Below are 15797 nucleotides of genomic sequence, written 5' to 3' on the forward strand. Positions count from 1 at the left end.
TTATACAAGAAGAAAAAGATACATCGAAATATATGCTCCTTGTATAAAATCAGTTTTATCTGCTGGATAGCCACGGTCCTCTTCCCCTATATTGAAAATATAAGGAGTCACATATATTGGTGCTCTTCACCTATATATGTAGACTCAAAAAATAAAATTAACTTTTTAATTAGAAGTGAAAAACGGGAAGCCAATAACCCATCCCATATGTGGGAAACCATTAAAAATAGCTAGTTAGATGATATTATTGAAAGAGCCTGGTTGCACGGGGAGGAGCAACAAGGAAATGAGAAACTTGACCGTCAGGAGCTACCGGCTAGCTTCGTTCTCCTCGATCTTTACAAATCGTGGTAGGAAAGCTTAGAAGTATGGGGTAAGAAGTGTCCTACGGGAGGGCAATTGGTCGGCCAAATAGCTTGACCCTGGGAGTCTACACTCTGGAGTGCGCCGTCAGCCGTCATTCTAGCCCAGCCCAGCCAAGCAGCACCTTCGGGTTGGGCAATCACTATCATGATCCACCGATCTTTTCCTCTGGCGGGCCCGTTCGCCCTGCGCGCGATTACGTACTGAGGTTGGAGTTGGATTTCACGGTTTTCTCAAGCTGTACCGCTCTCTGCACGTGACGATCAGTAGGGAGTTACTATTGAGGATTAGTGTGACAGTTCTTGCAGATTTCGAGGTGGTTGCTAGTGGGAGAATTTGGCGGAGACGATCTAGGGCAGATGTTTCACCACGTCAGGTGTACGGCGGAGAATATATGTTTCTCTTTTAATTTAAGCCGCGGATGAATCAGAAGTTACCAGTGCATTGGGGATGATTTTTGTCCAGTCTCTTCATTTAGTATTTTGTAGATTATACATGTTGTTAGGCTAACACCAGTTAGGTATCACAGTAGGAAGGGAGGAATACCCAGAGAAGTCAGAAGAGAACCACAGCGCACAGAAATATTAACCTCAACAGCAAAATATTCTTTACGCTTTGCATAGTACACATTCTGTCAGGTTGTGGAGATCGGTATCTTTGTTCGCTGAGACAGCACTGTACTTCCTTGTCCTTTGCTTCTATCGACTATGAAAGAAGAGAGTAGAGTAGCTCCAGCCTGCACGGAGATGAGATTGTGGCAGTCAAAAATTATATGACGATGAGAGTCACCACAACTGTTGAAGCCGGCGGCTTGGCTTGGGCAGCATGATATTCTTGTGTGTTGTATTGCAATGGAGACTAAGGGTGTATGAAAAGGGGAGGTGAAACAGCATCTGCGAATGTCTCGATCCAGAGAAAAGGATTTCCTGTGATGGGCACGTTTTTCTAAAACGAAAGCAACCTTAGGGAAATCTAAATGGCTTGGATATGGATATTGCTGTTTTGAGATGGACGAATGCGTCACGTAAGTGGGTTGTGTCTTGCCTCTTCGTTTGCTTTCCTAAGGTCGATCTCAGAGTTCAGTAGTAAGTAATCCATATGAAATGATGATGATGATGATGATGCAGTAGTAGATCTACGGGTATTGTGGTGTGTATTATGGAGCACCCAAATGCAGAGAGCTCCTCTTCACTTTACGGTGTGAACATGGGTGAGTACGGAGACGCGGGTGTGAGCTCCATGATGGCCATCATGACGGCACACCGTCCCCACGGCGACGGCGAGAGCATCATGACGAGGAGAATGCCGGTTCAGAACAACTCGTACGTAGCATTTCACGGCCAGGCCGCTCAAAGCCTTGTGTCTGCGCCGCCCATGTTGCAACGCCATTCACAGTCGGTAATGGAACACCAGTTGACCGGCAAAACGGTTTCTTCTGTGCCGCTGGTTAAGATGGAGGGGGGCTGCCATAACCTTCCTGGCCGGTTTGAATTTCACAGAGAACTGGCTGTAAATTGTTTTGGAGAGTCGTCGTCCACCCAGTTGGGCAGCCAGTCGGTCACTTCCTTGGCCTCTCAAGCCCGAGAGTCTGATAGCCCTCATTTCAGTAGTAATAGTCGGCCTCCTGTCGCTACAGCTACTGATGAGGAGGAGGTGGACGCAATGAAGGGTAAAATATTAGGGCATCCACATTATCGCTGCTTGTTGGACGCTTATATCAACTGTCAAAAGGTAAACCCTTGCTTCTACCGGATAATACCAGTGTATAGTGTGTATAATGTGTTTTGCTATTAAGAGCTTCTGGTAATTTTATTTAAGACTGATCTTTTGAATCATGTTTTATATCATCAAGAAAATATGTTCATAAATGCTTTGGATCATATTATATATATATCCATTATTTCTGGATTCGATTGTGTAACTTCTTTTTCTAGAAGTTTCATCTAATTTCATGATATAAGTTAAGAACAAGAGAAAAGAACTCCTCTTGCTCTCTTCTTGATGATGGATCATGGAGTTTGATCTGAAATAATGAATTCAAAAGAAAAGAAAAGAACTAAATTCATTTTCTCCTTCTATTTTTCTCTCATCCTGATGATAAATCATAGAATTTGATAAAAAATGATGAAAGACACTGTCAAAACCAGAAGCTATGTACAACAAATTCATATATTTTTCCAAAACTACTCATAAATGGAAAACCTAGTGCATTAGTCATCTGCAATGTCAGAAAGCCTCTTATGTGTAAATTTTTCTGCAGTGTATATGTATCTCATTGCCACTTTTGCAAATGTGCTTATTTATTCATATGATTTAAGGGTTTACTATTCCAAATACCACGTTCATTCTTCTGAATCTCTGGAGACATTTTCCATTGTTTTTACTAGTTCTAAAAGTTTAGCTTCCTTGTTTGGAATAATGGGTTCAGGTTGGGGCTCCTCCTGAAGTTGTGGCTCGTTTAGATGCAGCCGGTGGGGAATATGAAAGTCGACGGAACGGGACGGAACTGAGCTTTGGAATGGATCCAGAACTCGACAGGTTCATGGTGATTTTCAAGCACATATTTTACTTCATTATACCTCATTCGTGCTCCTTCTAGAAACTTAGGCTATTCCTAACAAGGATTTTCCCACAAAATTGCTTGCATTTTCTTTTCTTCTACAAATCTAGTTCTTAAACGGGCACATCTGAAGCAATATAGTTTTTAATCTAGGTCTTGACTTAGGAGGACTGGTTTTGCTTCTGGGGTTTCTAGTTGCAGTAAAATGTATAGTTGGTGTGAAAAGCCGAAATATTCTGATGCTGTGTTTTTTCTTTTAAAATTTATCAGGAGTCTTATTGCGACGTGCTAAATAAGTATCATGAAGAGATGACGAAGCCTTTCAAGGAAGCCATGGCATATTTTAAGAAGATTGAAACTCAGCTTAGTGCTCTCACCAAAGAGACGATAAGAATCTCCCCTTCAGGTAAAAGTTCTGCAGTAATTTCATAAGCCATCCACGGATTATTTACTCTTACGACCCTGTAAACCCAATTATTTTCATTTTGTTGAACATATTTTTCTAGTTTATGACATGAATCTTAGGAGTAAATCAGCGAATATCCGACCATGATCTACAAAACCATGTTCCTAAGATATGAGCCCGACAATAGGTACTATAGGTAGTCGGTGAGTCATGAGACAAAAATAAAGATTAAATTATTATTGGAGTACAATTCATCTGAACCTACCGATGAATATGTTCATCGATTTGGGTATAGGATATCATATTATAAAGCAAAAAAAGCCGTTTCCATTAACGTAACAGCCTGGAGTAAGCATTTACGAATGAATAAAACAAAAGTATTGGGTTTAATGTACGGGAAGGAATCCTTCATGGGTTTCTCAACGTCAAATAGATTTCCGCAATCAGCGCGCCACAGTACCGCACCCTAGCGTAGGCTGTCTTAATCCGTTAGAAAATCCCCGACCATGTGTGAAACCATAGGAGGTGATAAAATGAACATGGACGCCACTGCTACTATGGTTTAAGTGAGCTATAATCTTGTCCTGATTGAACGGAAACAGCGAAACAAGTCAAAGGAATTGAACATCTCATCCACATACAATTACTCTTTTTCTTTTCCGATCGTTACTTCTGAGTCTGCAGTCAAGAGATATCAGCATAGATCCGTGCTCCCATTTGAATAACAAAAGGAACTCTAGATGATATAAGTTCCTCCATTAACCAAATTGTTAAACTGCCATAATGAAGGTAAGAAATTCTAAAGCAATTAAAACTTAAGAGGGACTTGAGAACATATGGCTCTGCTATTAATGTCCTCATCTGTTTGCATCTTAAGATGTTTATAATCTTGGCCTGCTGCAGGACTTAGTTTTTGGGTAGTTAAACCCCTTATGCATTATTTTGTTTTCAATCTGAAAGCTAAGCTCTGTTGTCTTTTGTTAGCAATCTTCTATGTATTAATCAGCTTGAGTTAATACTAAAAAATATTCATTTTCCAACCTTGTATACACTGTTCTTTTTGGTTGGCTGTATCTTATACGCAGGTTTACAGTATGGATGTAATAACATATTATGTTACTAACCTGCATAATTCTGAAAAATATTTATGAGGCGTACACATTATACATTATTACCATCTTATATTTTATCTTTAATATATCCTTTCTGTAATTCTTTCCCTCTGAAATGAGAATGAAGAGATATATCAACTCAACTCTTTATAATTTGTCTGTAGAATATTACATGGCCAGGCTAGGTGCATCTAATCCTATTATGTAGACATTTTGGGTGAATGTAAAGGTGGTATGCCCATCCATTGATCCTGCTCTCATACTGGTTGCACTAAAAACATTCACTAGGTGCCTTCATCTTCGATTAAAAGGCATCTAAAAGTTTGACAAGTTAAAGGTCATTTATGATTTTATTTATATTACAGTTTTAATGATTCATAAGAATAATTAATTAATTATGAACAATATACACCTACTTAAAAAATAATTAATAATTTATGGACAATATACACCTACTTCATGTTAACGAGTGTACAGATAGAAATTCAAACATATTGGATAGGTATTCAATTAAATTTTGATGGTGTACCTACTTCATGTTAACGAGTGTACAGATAGAAATTCAAACATATTGGATAGGTATTCAATTAAATTTTGATGGTGTATTTAGGAGTAATCTTGATACAATAGGAAATAAGTATTTGTTTCGAGATAATAAATGAGTTTTTCACGATATAAAATCTCACAACTTATATTCAAAAATCAGCAGTAAAGACAACTAAAAAGTGCTCATTGCAAAGTTAATATTGAAGGGATCTCTCAATAATGGTAAAGGCTTTGTTCAAAGAGATTAGTCCTAATTGATATATGAGAACTTAGATAATAAAAAGTTCGCCCCAGTGAAGTATAGGCATTGCTATTGTGAAAATACAAAGCTACTGATTTTCTGGAAAATAAGGGGAGCGGAATCTCTATTATAACTTCTATTGAAAGCACTGATACAATGGAGTGGGAGTGTCTCAATAATACGTTATTGAGAATGATAGAAATGGTCACCTGTAATTTACAGTCATTCTCTTCTTTTTCGGTGTCCACTTTGACAATTAGCAGCGACAAGCATCTTGTGCATTCAAGACTATTTATGGTGGCTAAGTGTGGAATGCTTATGATTGTGTGTGAGGTGAACTCAAGCTGCATGTTATAGTGAGTAGGCAGGTTTACATTCATTAGTGGATGAGGCTTTTTAGTGGGTTTTATTTGCTGGTATTGTGTGTTGGCTTATGGTGTTTAATTGTGAATCATTTATTTGTCTTTCTTTAGTGTAATTAAGGTTTCCTTTGAATAGTGGGACATAGAGAGGCGGGCATGTAAGAAATTTCAGATTAAAAAGATCTACAATCTTCTAAATGCCTAGGCTCTAAATCTTGTTAAGGCAATTCTAGGTATTGATGGAGGTACTAAGTTTCTAGTTTCATTTGGTTGTGGGCTATTATTCTGGCGTATTGCATACTAAGCTCGAAGAGGTGATAAGTTAATGAGACGCTTTATTGTGGATCTCTTCTCCAGCTAAAGGTGCCTGCATTTGTTTCTTTTATTCCCATGATGGCTAAAGTTGAAGTGATGATGGAAAAGTTTAATACCCTAAATAGGGAGCCCTCAAAGGATTTTGATGGTCTTATTCTAGGATCTTAGGTAGTTTATTCAACATATGTTTGTCTCATTGTCATGGATGATTGGAAGTCATGAGTGTCTATTCTATTCCTACTTATGCTAATTATATTATCAAGATTGCCATTTGAAGGGCTGAATTGTTTGGAGTTTATCTTTCTTCTAGACTTCTCTAGTGATAGTAGAGGTAGTGTTGGTTTTGGGGGAGAGCATGGCTAATAGGGCTGAAGATTATTGGAGGTCTATCTTAGATGGTGTAGCTATTCTTTGATGGGTAGTTTTAAATTTTTTTTTTTTTTTTTAAAAGTGTGTAGTTAAGTCATGAAGGTGTTTGTTGGATCTTTTGTGGTTTTTAAAAGTTTGCTGTTGTCATAGTCTTTATCAACTATAGATATGTTTGTATATTTGTGTGTGGTTTTTATATAGATATTTCGTGTCATAACTTTTCTATTTGATAGTTATTTGCAGCAAGATTCAAGTTTCTTCTTTTTTAGATTTTTCACCTTTTTGAAAGGTTCTACAAGCATTATTATATTTATATAGTATGTATCTTTTGTGATATTTGGGATGAGATTCTTTAATATATTATGCTTAAAAATAAATATTTCTGATTAAGTTTGAGTAAAATTTCTAAATTTAGGCTCACATATTACACCATCTTGAGATTATTGCACACTTGCTATATCAGTATAAGATAGACTATACACTAATATGAATGAATTTTACCAATACGTTTAATTATGAAAACTATTCACCCATAATGTGGGTTTAATTTTTAAGCTACTATCACATTAAAATGAACTCAATTCATAGATTTCTCCTTAATTATATGAAAATATAAAGAGTGCAACTTAAAATCTTTTGTCTTACATCAAATGTTTATAAGTTATAATTAACAACATTAAATATTAAGTCCTTAACATGTTAAGTCATTAAATATATTGTTAAGTCCTTAACATACAAGAATTTAATATGTTATAACAATTGTTAGTATATTAAGGATTAAGAAAATGGGATATTCTTAAACATCATCTAGTTCAATAGTTAAAAGTATTTTTTTATCAATAACAATAAGACAATTTTTTACCACTTTTTAGTGTTGATAAAATTTAAAATTACTATTGAATATTTAACCATGGAAATTGGTAATGTAAATTAGTAATGTTTAAGTAGATTTAGGAAAATGGTCAGCCAATAATATGTCTATAACTTATTTATTATTTAGATAGTTAATTTATGATACAAATTTTAATATTGACATATCTAATTTGATTTACAATTGAAAGAGAAAATAATATAATTTGAATTGTTACTATTCTTTTCATAAATACTTCATGTAAGTTAAGTTTGACCGATATATTTGATTGAACAATCTTTGATCATAATTGCTTTATATGGTACTAAGAGGTCCTACATAGAATTCTTGACTTAATGTATTAGTCTCCATCTAACCCACAATGGCTAGGACTTCATGTAGTATATAGGTAGAATGCTTAATTAAACATTAGTTTCTTATTGCATGTAGTTTTCTAAAACAAAATAAGAAATAGAGAAAATAAAAAAAAATATATTCCTACCCATTTATAATCTAAACCATGTAATTTAGTGTTCTTGTTTATTTTTCATTAATTTAAAATAGTTGGATTAGGTTTGAAATAATATGTAATTGCATTTTAATAATCCCTTTGTTAAATGAAGGTTGTTTTTAAGAGTATAGTAACTAGATATTTTTACGACTTGTTTTGAATTGAATTTTAGGGTTGCATATATGTTAGGGTTTTACAAATATACTACATTTACCTTTTAAACCTTGAGATATTAAAGTATATTTTAATTTTTAACTTCCTATTAATCTTCTACTCATAATACAAGAGTCACTTGAAAATGTGAGAGTTGGGAATGTGGTCCTCATGGGTGTATGAGAACTTCTTTGATAAATATACTTAATAATCTTTTAGCAAACCATTAATTAGGATATGAATAAGAGTGCAATTATATTATATTTAAATTAGATGAATCAAAATTGTAGGTACATATGAAGATGTGATTCATGTTGGTATATTAGAATTTTTCTACTAATTATGGATGATAGCTTCTTAATAAACTATCATAATAATATACCTTTAATATTGACCATAGATTGGTTCATTGTACTAATCATATTTCTTGGTGTTGCCACTAGTCACATTGGATAGTTTTGATAGGACATGTAATGAACACCATTATTATATTTCTTCCCCAAATAATATCTTCATTGTACATTATAGAATTTGGATAGGAGATCATTAAATATAATTTTTTTATCATTTAATAATTATAGATATGTGTGTGAGCAAATTTTTATGGAGCAAAAAACATAAGATTTTGATAAATCTTTAATAAAGTCGAATCTTTCTTGTTGAAGATATTTATACTTGTGTTTTAACTTAAAAATTAAAACATCATTTTCCTCAAGCCTACTTTCTCTTTCTTTATGAACACTTACATTTTTATTCATTTTGATTCTTCTGTTGCCATTATCTATGTTGAACTCCTAAAGACACTTTTGCTTTTTATTCATTAGCATGTTTTATGGATTGGTTCCATAAACACCTTCTCATATTCTACTTCTAGAGATATAAATCATAGAGATGGTGAGTTTCTTATGACTAAATGGTTCAATAAAGAGCATAAAAAATTTCATTGCACATTCAAGGACATTTGTAAACATGACCTTACTTTTGCTAAGAATCTTCATAAAAATTATCACACTACTTATGACATAAAATGCTACAATTTCTTTTCACCCATCACCATGACATCCTATATACACTTTATGCAATGACCCTAAACTCTTTTAGCATACCCTCTTTCCTCATAAGAATATTTGTTGTATCATAGATCCTTGTATTTAATTCTAGCATGCCTCTAGATTATGTGACATTATAAGTGGGCCTGCAATCACAATACCTCGGCATAATCTACTTGTAACTTATTTATTTATCATTAAGTAAAAGAGGCCATTTAAAAATTGAAAACTAATAGAACATTGATTTTGATCAATTATAATTTGATTTTCTAAACAATGTAACTTTTATAGTCTTTTTCTCAATTATTAATTTATTTAATGTAGCAATCTATGAATTCCCTCTATCTTGATATTCACTTTTGACTCGGCCTATCTACAAGTTTGGTGACCTCCCTAATTTCAAGAGGAATATCATGATTTTACAACACCCTTTTAAGTTTAATGCCACTTTTTTATATGCTCAAATCTCTTCCTTTGTGGGTAATTCTAAGCTTTGTACTCATGGTCAAGTTGTATTCACACGGGATCATTAAACTATTGAACACATTTTCACTTTGTGAGCTATTATTGAGGAATATCATCATAAAGGTGAATTTGCATATTGTTGCTACATTGATTTTTTTTTGGAAAAATATACTTACTAGACATCTTGTCTTTGAAAACTTCATAGCTTTGGTCTAAGTGACATTGTTGTTAAAGCAGTTTTGAGACATTATGAAACAATCAAAAGTCATTTCCACACAGTTTAGTTTTTTTTTTTGATTGCCTATAATACCATAAGCAAGGTTGCTAGTCTCTCCCACAAAATTTTGATTTCTCCATTGATGAGTTGGAAACTTTTTTTCTAGAAGAGTTTCCTAGCATTTGTGGTTCATTCTAGGGTACATACTTCTTCCATTATTGTTGTTTGCTAATAATATTGTCTTTATTTCTGAAAGAAAAAATGTTTTATAGATTTCTTTTAGATAAATTGCATCTTTATGTGACAACAAAAGTTGTATGTTAACTTAAGCAAATAATTGTCATGTTTTTCTCTCATAGAAGGAGCCAATCTCATTCATTCAAATTTTGAGGTCAGATGGTCACATTGATCTTTTCTTACACATATCCTGGGGTCACATTCAAAGACCCTAGACTTTCTTTCTAGATTGATGTTGAGGTCAAAGGTTTTTAAGCCTTTTCTACTTGGAATTAGTTAGAAAAGGGTTGCTTTTAGCTTTTGTTTCGTGATACTTTGTACCCAAGTTAGATCTTTTGGACACTTTTGTTTGGACAACCTCTCTTAATGGCTTTGAAGTTTAGGGAAGTTTTCTCAATGGAATTGAGTGGGATTGTGTGGAATAGAGCTAACAAAATATTCCTTAAGAGAATTATTTTTATTTGTATAGATTGGGAGATTTTATAGTTAGTCTAAAGGATACTTTGAGGTATTCTAATTATACTTATCCTTTATGGAGCACTTTTAATAAAGGAAAAATGTTAGTTATGTAGATTGAGCTCTCTTATGTAGATTGTTGACTTCTTTGTTTGTATATTTACCATAGAAGTTCTCATGGAAGACATCCAATAGAAGAATGGGTCAAAAAGAGATTAACAAATGCATTCAAGAGAAAATTTAAAAATCCTACATCTAGCATACCCAAATTTCTCTACTTAGGCTATTGAGTCCAAAATAATATCATCATGCATCTACATTTATCTTTTTGAGCTATCTTTAAAACCATTCATGCAGTTAAAGTTTCCATTACCTAGATACCTATAAAGCTAAGTTGCTAGATTCTTCTGGAAAATCGCTGGGTTCTGGTTTGGTTCTGTCCAAATTCTGGTCCTCAACAAATTTTCTCCAAATTCATCCAGGGTCCTGAATTTGCTGCTGTATATATGTATATATTTTTGATTTTTTAATTTTTATATATTTTTGTATAGACGAACCCAAAGTGAACCCGAACCCATCCTAAAATAAATTTGAACGAATTTGCAAATCCGATTTTCAAACGACAATCCGAATCCGAACCGGGACTGACAACTTAGCCATCTTTTGGTATAAAGATTAGAAGTGCTTGGCATTACACATCAGATAAGCTTGCACATTTAGATGTCCTCACTTGAGTGAGCACAAACAAATAGGTACTATTACTAATATCAGAACTATGATCTTCTTCATTCTAGGCATTTTTTAAAGTTAGAAAAGGAAAATTTCACAGTAGTCAAGCTGCAAAATCTGGGAGATGTGCGATACCAAATATACATCTTGATAGAAGCACTCATATTACAGATTTCTTTGACATTTTTTAAAGTTAGAAAAGGAAGATTTCACAGTAGTCAAGCTGCAAAATCTGGGAGATGTGCGATACTAAATATACATCTTGATAGAGGCACTCATATTACAGATTTCTTTGATAATTGATGTGTTTTTGAATTTTAATTTGATTTTCACTTTTAATTGTTTAGTCTTTTGTATAATGCTGTTTTAAGTAATGTAATAAAGATTCTAATAAACATTTTCTCTTGAATCTTTAGTATATTGTATTAAATTTTATTTTCAATAATAATTTTAATTTCAATTTTCAAAATTTTAATGAAATTCTCAATAAAATATAAAATTAATAATTAGCATATCTACATTTGAAAATTTTATATGAAAAAAAATTAATGCTTTCTGAAAAGTTGACGTAATTTGATCTTCCAATGTTAGGCTCCTTTAATTAATTTAAATAAAACTGAATTATCCTTGATCATGATCGAGATTCAATAGGTCAGAGCAATTCATCGTGAAACTGCAGAAAATGCCGGACAAATGAGCGTATACATAATGGGCAAGCTGCTAGGAATCGCATGGATAATAATAGCCTTAGAATGGATTAAATTTACAGTTATAGATTATCTTGAACAAGCTTCATTTAACTCTTTCATTTTGAAGAAACTACGTGGAGTTTTTTAAGCTGGCATCATAATTCAGGCATAAGTTTAATTTTAATTTTTTCTTTTTCTTTTTTCACCGAAGATCATGGGACAAATTATTTCTTAATTTCATTTATATGATATTGATCTATCTTATTTTATGTAATGATACGAAAGAAAATATTTTTGTGGGATTAATTTAGTTTTTTAATATTTTTTATATTATAATAGTTTTGAATAATGTGAATTGTATTATTTGGCATATAATTAGGTGAAATGTGAGATTTTAGATAACTGTATGAAATTTTTAGTTAAAAATACTTGAAATCATTCATAAAAAAATAGTTTTAATTAGATTAAATAGGCAAAGGTCCCAGCCATTATATAGCTGTTAAAGTCAAGAAACCCAGAGTCACTCCTCCTCATGAGGAGTGGGAGCCCTAAACCATTGTTAGCTACCAAAAAAGAAGAGAACACAACAGACACTCAAAACCAAACACCATAAAATCCAAAGACGAAACTAGACTGTACTAAGCAAACAAAACAAAAAACCAACAAACACACCCCACAGACCATCAAATTTAAGGTCTGCTTGCAATGAACAAAACTGACACATTTCATTTATGAAAAGGTTCGAAATGATCAATTTATTAAAAAGAACGAGGATGACAACTTATTAATTAAGAAAACATAACTCCTACAAACTGATGTGATGAGGTGATCTAAGTTCTGGAAGGTGTTCTCTGTAGTCTGATTTAAATTTCATTTTCTCACAGCCGAAAGTGATGATAAAACAGAGGGAGGTGGTTCTTCAGAGGAAGATTGCAGCACTGGTGAAATGGAATACCAGGAACTGAATCAAACTTCACAGGACAGAGAATTGAAGGATCGTCTACTTCGTAAATATAGTGGATATTTAAGCAGCCTGAAACAAGAATTTATGAAGAAAAAGAAGAAAGGGAAGCTACCTAAAGAAGCCCGCGAGAAACTATTTGATTGGTGGAGTCTCCACTACAAGTGGCCTTATCCTTCGGTAACCAATACTTACACTACAAATTTTACTTAGAAGTTTTGATATTCAGCCTCACGACTTGCTTCAGCAGCATTGTATCCTGCCTTTTCTGAGAGTCCTTAAACACACTGGACTTCATTTTCAGTTCTATCATCATTTGTTTGTAATTATTTGTAGACATTGTTAATAATAATTTTTATATCAATTTGAGCTGTTTACTAGGAAAATGGCATTCATATTTTTATTGTTACTGCAGGAGACTGAAAAGGCAGCTTTGGCCGAATCTACAGGGCTGGATCAGAAGCAAATAAATAATTGGTTTATAAACCAAAGGAAACGCCACTGGAAATCTTCTGAAGATACACAATTTGTGGTAATGGATAGTTATGGTCCATCCTTCTACGTGGAGAGACATCACATGAATGAGGGTTCTGCCTTTTAATTTAGATTGGTAGCTCGACTTCCATTGTTTTCATCAGACAGCAGCAAAAATTATATGGGTAACACTTTCGTGAAGGATGCTTAATAAGTTAACTTTATAGTGTAGGATACATATTGCATGTGTTCCCACTAGCCTTGAGCACAGGCACCAAACTTCGCTACCGCCAGTGAACAAATATTGCTTCAAAAGAAGTTGATTCAATCTTTTCGTTTTTTTTGATACTCATAATTTATTAAACCACATTATGATCCTCGTGATATAAATATGATTTGTATTGTGTTTAAATGTACTATATTGTCTTCTGGACGCTAATGGTATTGTAGATTCCAGATATAACTGTTCAAGGATCTAAATTAACTCGTTGTATTTGCTGTTTATCAACAATTTACATGGGCAATGATCCATTGATGCTATTACAAGGCTACTGGTAATATATCCATGCTTTATTTACCCATTTGAATATGTTTTTGTGTGTGAAATCCAACGATACGTGTTGGTATTTTGGGCATGTGGGTGAAACAAATGTAATCAACTGATAAACTTTACAACATACAAAAAATTACACTGAAGTTTGATACTCAGTTTCTAACATCGTCATCATCATTCAAAGGCAATGAGCATTGAAACAGTCATTTAGCAGTGCTCTGTTACAGAGGCTGTTGTATAATCGAAATGTTCTAGCCTGACACATGAACAGTATGCCAGCAGTTCATAAAGGTTAGAGGACAAGATTCAATCCTGTAACCTTGTTTGAATGGTCTAGCGACTTGCCCAATCGATTTGTATTTGTATATATTTTTGACTGACAATTCAAGACTAACGGATATCTATTTTGTCAATTGTCAAACATAATGTCGACTTTAATTAGAATTTTGAATAAATTGATTTTACCATATATAAACTCTTTAAACTCCTCCCTGTAGTTGGATTTTTCATGATCCCAGGTTTTCAATACTACTGTAACCTGCACCATTCAGTACATTGGTTGGGTAATTTAAATAATTCGTCTGCATGATCTATAATTTATTTGTTCCACGTGTGCGTAGGCCACAATACGTTCTTTGAATACACCTTACGGAGTTAAGGTGGTCGGAATACTAGAAATACAATTGAAGGTGCTCTTATCATTAGAAGCATGCAATGCGTTCCAGGCAGGGAAGGAGGTATGGGAATGTTTGTTCCTTGAATCGTATTTCTCGATAAGATCATTTTTAAATTTTTTTTCTATAGTTACCCTTGTTGAAAATCTCAGCTATATTGTGAATTTTCTGAGTATGACGAGATGCTTGTTGAGCATCGTTGAACATTCAATATAGATTCTTGCTGTCAGTTTACTCGTCATAGCTACATGGATATCCCAAATTAGGATCCAAATGTATATACAAACGAGTTAAATGGTTTAGTTATGTGTTCTACTTTATTAACAGAGAGATGCGTAGATCTAACTAAACATCGAGTTCACTGAATATAGCCATGAAACTGAATTTGTCCTGTATAAAACAGCAGCAAAAGGAAAGAATACTAACAGTAAATATAGAAAATGGATGAGAATTACAGCTGGGGAAAATCCACTAGAATTGTGGCTTGAGGGTGGTTGTTGGAGATGTGATGCAATGCAGACCTTGTGGAAGTGGGCCAGATATTCTTTTGATTGTATGACACAAGATCAACATTCATGTTTGTCATGGAGCATACTGGGTATTGTAATTTCTCAATGTATCAAAAAAGGATCATTTCTTAGAGGTGTGGTGGTGGTTAGTTCAGCATATCTTTCTGGATATAATTGGGGAGAATTGAATTTGGGTTGATGTTCTGATATCAAATGTAGATTCACTATTGCACCAACATCTGTAAGTTTTAGTAAGCTTCTAAATCAGCATCTTTCACCTATACCAGAATGACGATTAAACTATAAAATCAATTCTGAAGATATGACAATTAATCCAACAGATAAATTATTGGCCAGCTCGGTTGTATTATATGAAGCTATTATCTTTATCAATAGAATGCTATTGAGTCTAAAAAGTTTTCAAAGAGGCTAAAATAGATGACGGAGTGCCCGAAGCGTTTGAGTATCAGCGCTTGTGGAAATAATTGTGTTTATTTTGTTTACATTAACATCTATGATGTGATATATCGTTAGGAATGAACAGCAGATTTAGCTCGTAGTCCAAATAAAATAATTAACATTTTCTGGGAAAGAAATCAATCGATAGATTGGGTTTGTTAATTTAAGCATTCAGGGATATTTTAGTGACTGTCAGATCTTGGGAAAGGATTTGATCACTTTACCGTTTTTTGATGAACTAAAAAAGCTTGTTAAAAAAAAAGTTTATTTATCAATGAAGGTTTGTTCTTTCTGTTACTGTAATTTCTGTGATTTTTGAGATCTCGTTCCGTTCTTTCCATCGCTGCGTTTGGTCGATTGCTGTTTTTGAAAGTTTCTACGTTGGTTTGGTGACCTTCAGTTTGGATTCTTCTTACTCCTGGTAACTTAGTGATGTTTCATTGCTTAATCTTTTGACTATTTTTATCGGGTGATGGATGTTTATTATCACCTTCTGCCGCATTCCTTACCGTCATCTTTTGAAGTTGGTAAGTATTT

The 15797-nt window shown here is 33.7% G+C and overlaps 1 protein-coding gene across 2 annotated transcripts; it reads left to right on the forward strand.

The window, feature by feature from the left end:
• Positions 1 to 214: 214 nt before the first annotated feature.
• On the forward strand, positions 215 to 13605 carry LOC131029253 (homeotic protein knotted-1). 2 transcript variants are annotated; one of them, XM_057959662.2, is made up of 5 exons: positions 215 to 2094; positions 2792 to 2908; positions 3194 to 3329; positions 12515 to 12771; positions 13007 to 13605. In XM_057959662.2, the coding sequence occupies exons 1-5, from the start codon at positions 1522 to 1524 to the stop codon at positions 13190 to 13192; spliced, it is 1269 nt and encodes a 422-aa protein (XP_057815645.1). In that variant the 5' UTR covers positions 215 to 1521; the 3' UTR covers positions 13193 to 13605. The 2 variants fall into 2 exon arrangements, with proteins under 2 accessions (XP_057815645.1, XP_057815647.1); XM_057959664.2 differs by having other exon boundaries at positions 12536 to 12771.
• The last annotated feature ends 2192 nt before the right edge of the window (positions 13606 to 15797 follow it).

Source organism: Cryptomeria japonica, chromosome 5 (genome assembly GCF_030272615.1).
Source record: "Cryptomeria japonica chromosome 5, Sugi_1.0, whole genome shotgun sequence".
NCBI lineage: Eukaryota > Viridiplantae > Streptophyta > Pinopsida > Cupressales > Cupressaceae > Cryptomeria > Cryptomeria japonica.

What these genes read in the sequence shown, in the direction of transcription:
- LOC131029253 (XM_057959662.2), top strand. Translation starts at nt 1,522, where the DNA reads ATGGAGCACCCAAATGCAGAGAGCTCCTCTTCACTTTACGGTGTGAAC. An exon ending in CTTATATCAACTGTCAAAAG is followed by an intron (nt 2,095 to 2,791) that starts GTAAACCCTTGC and finishes TAATGGGTTCAG; the next exon opens with GTTGGGGCTCCTCCTGAAGT. An exon ending in ACAAGTGGCCTTATCCTTCG is followed by an intron (nt 12,772 to 13,006) that starts GTAACCAATACT and finishes TTGTTACTGCAG; the next exon opens with GAGACTGAAAAGGCAGCTTT.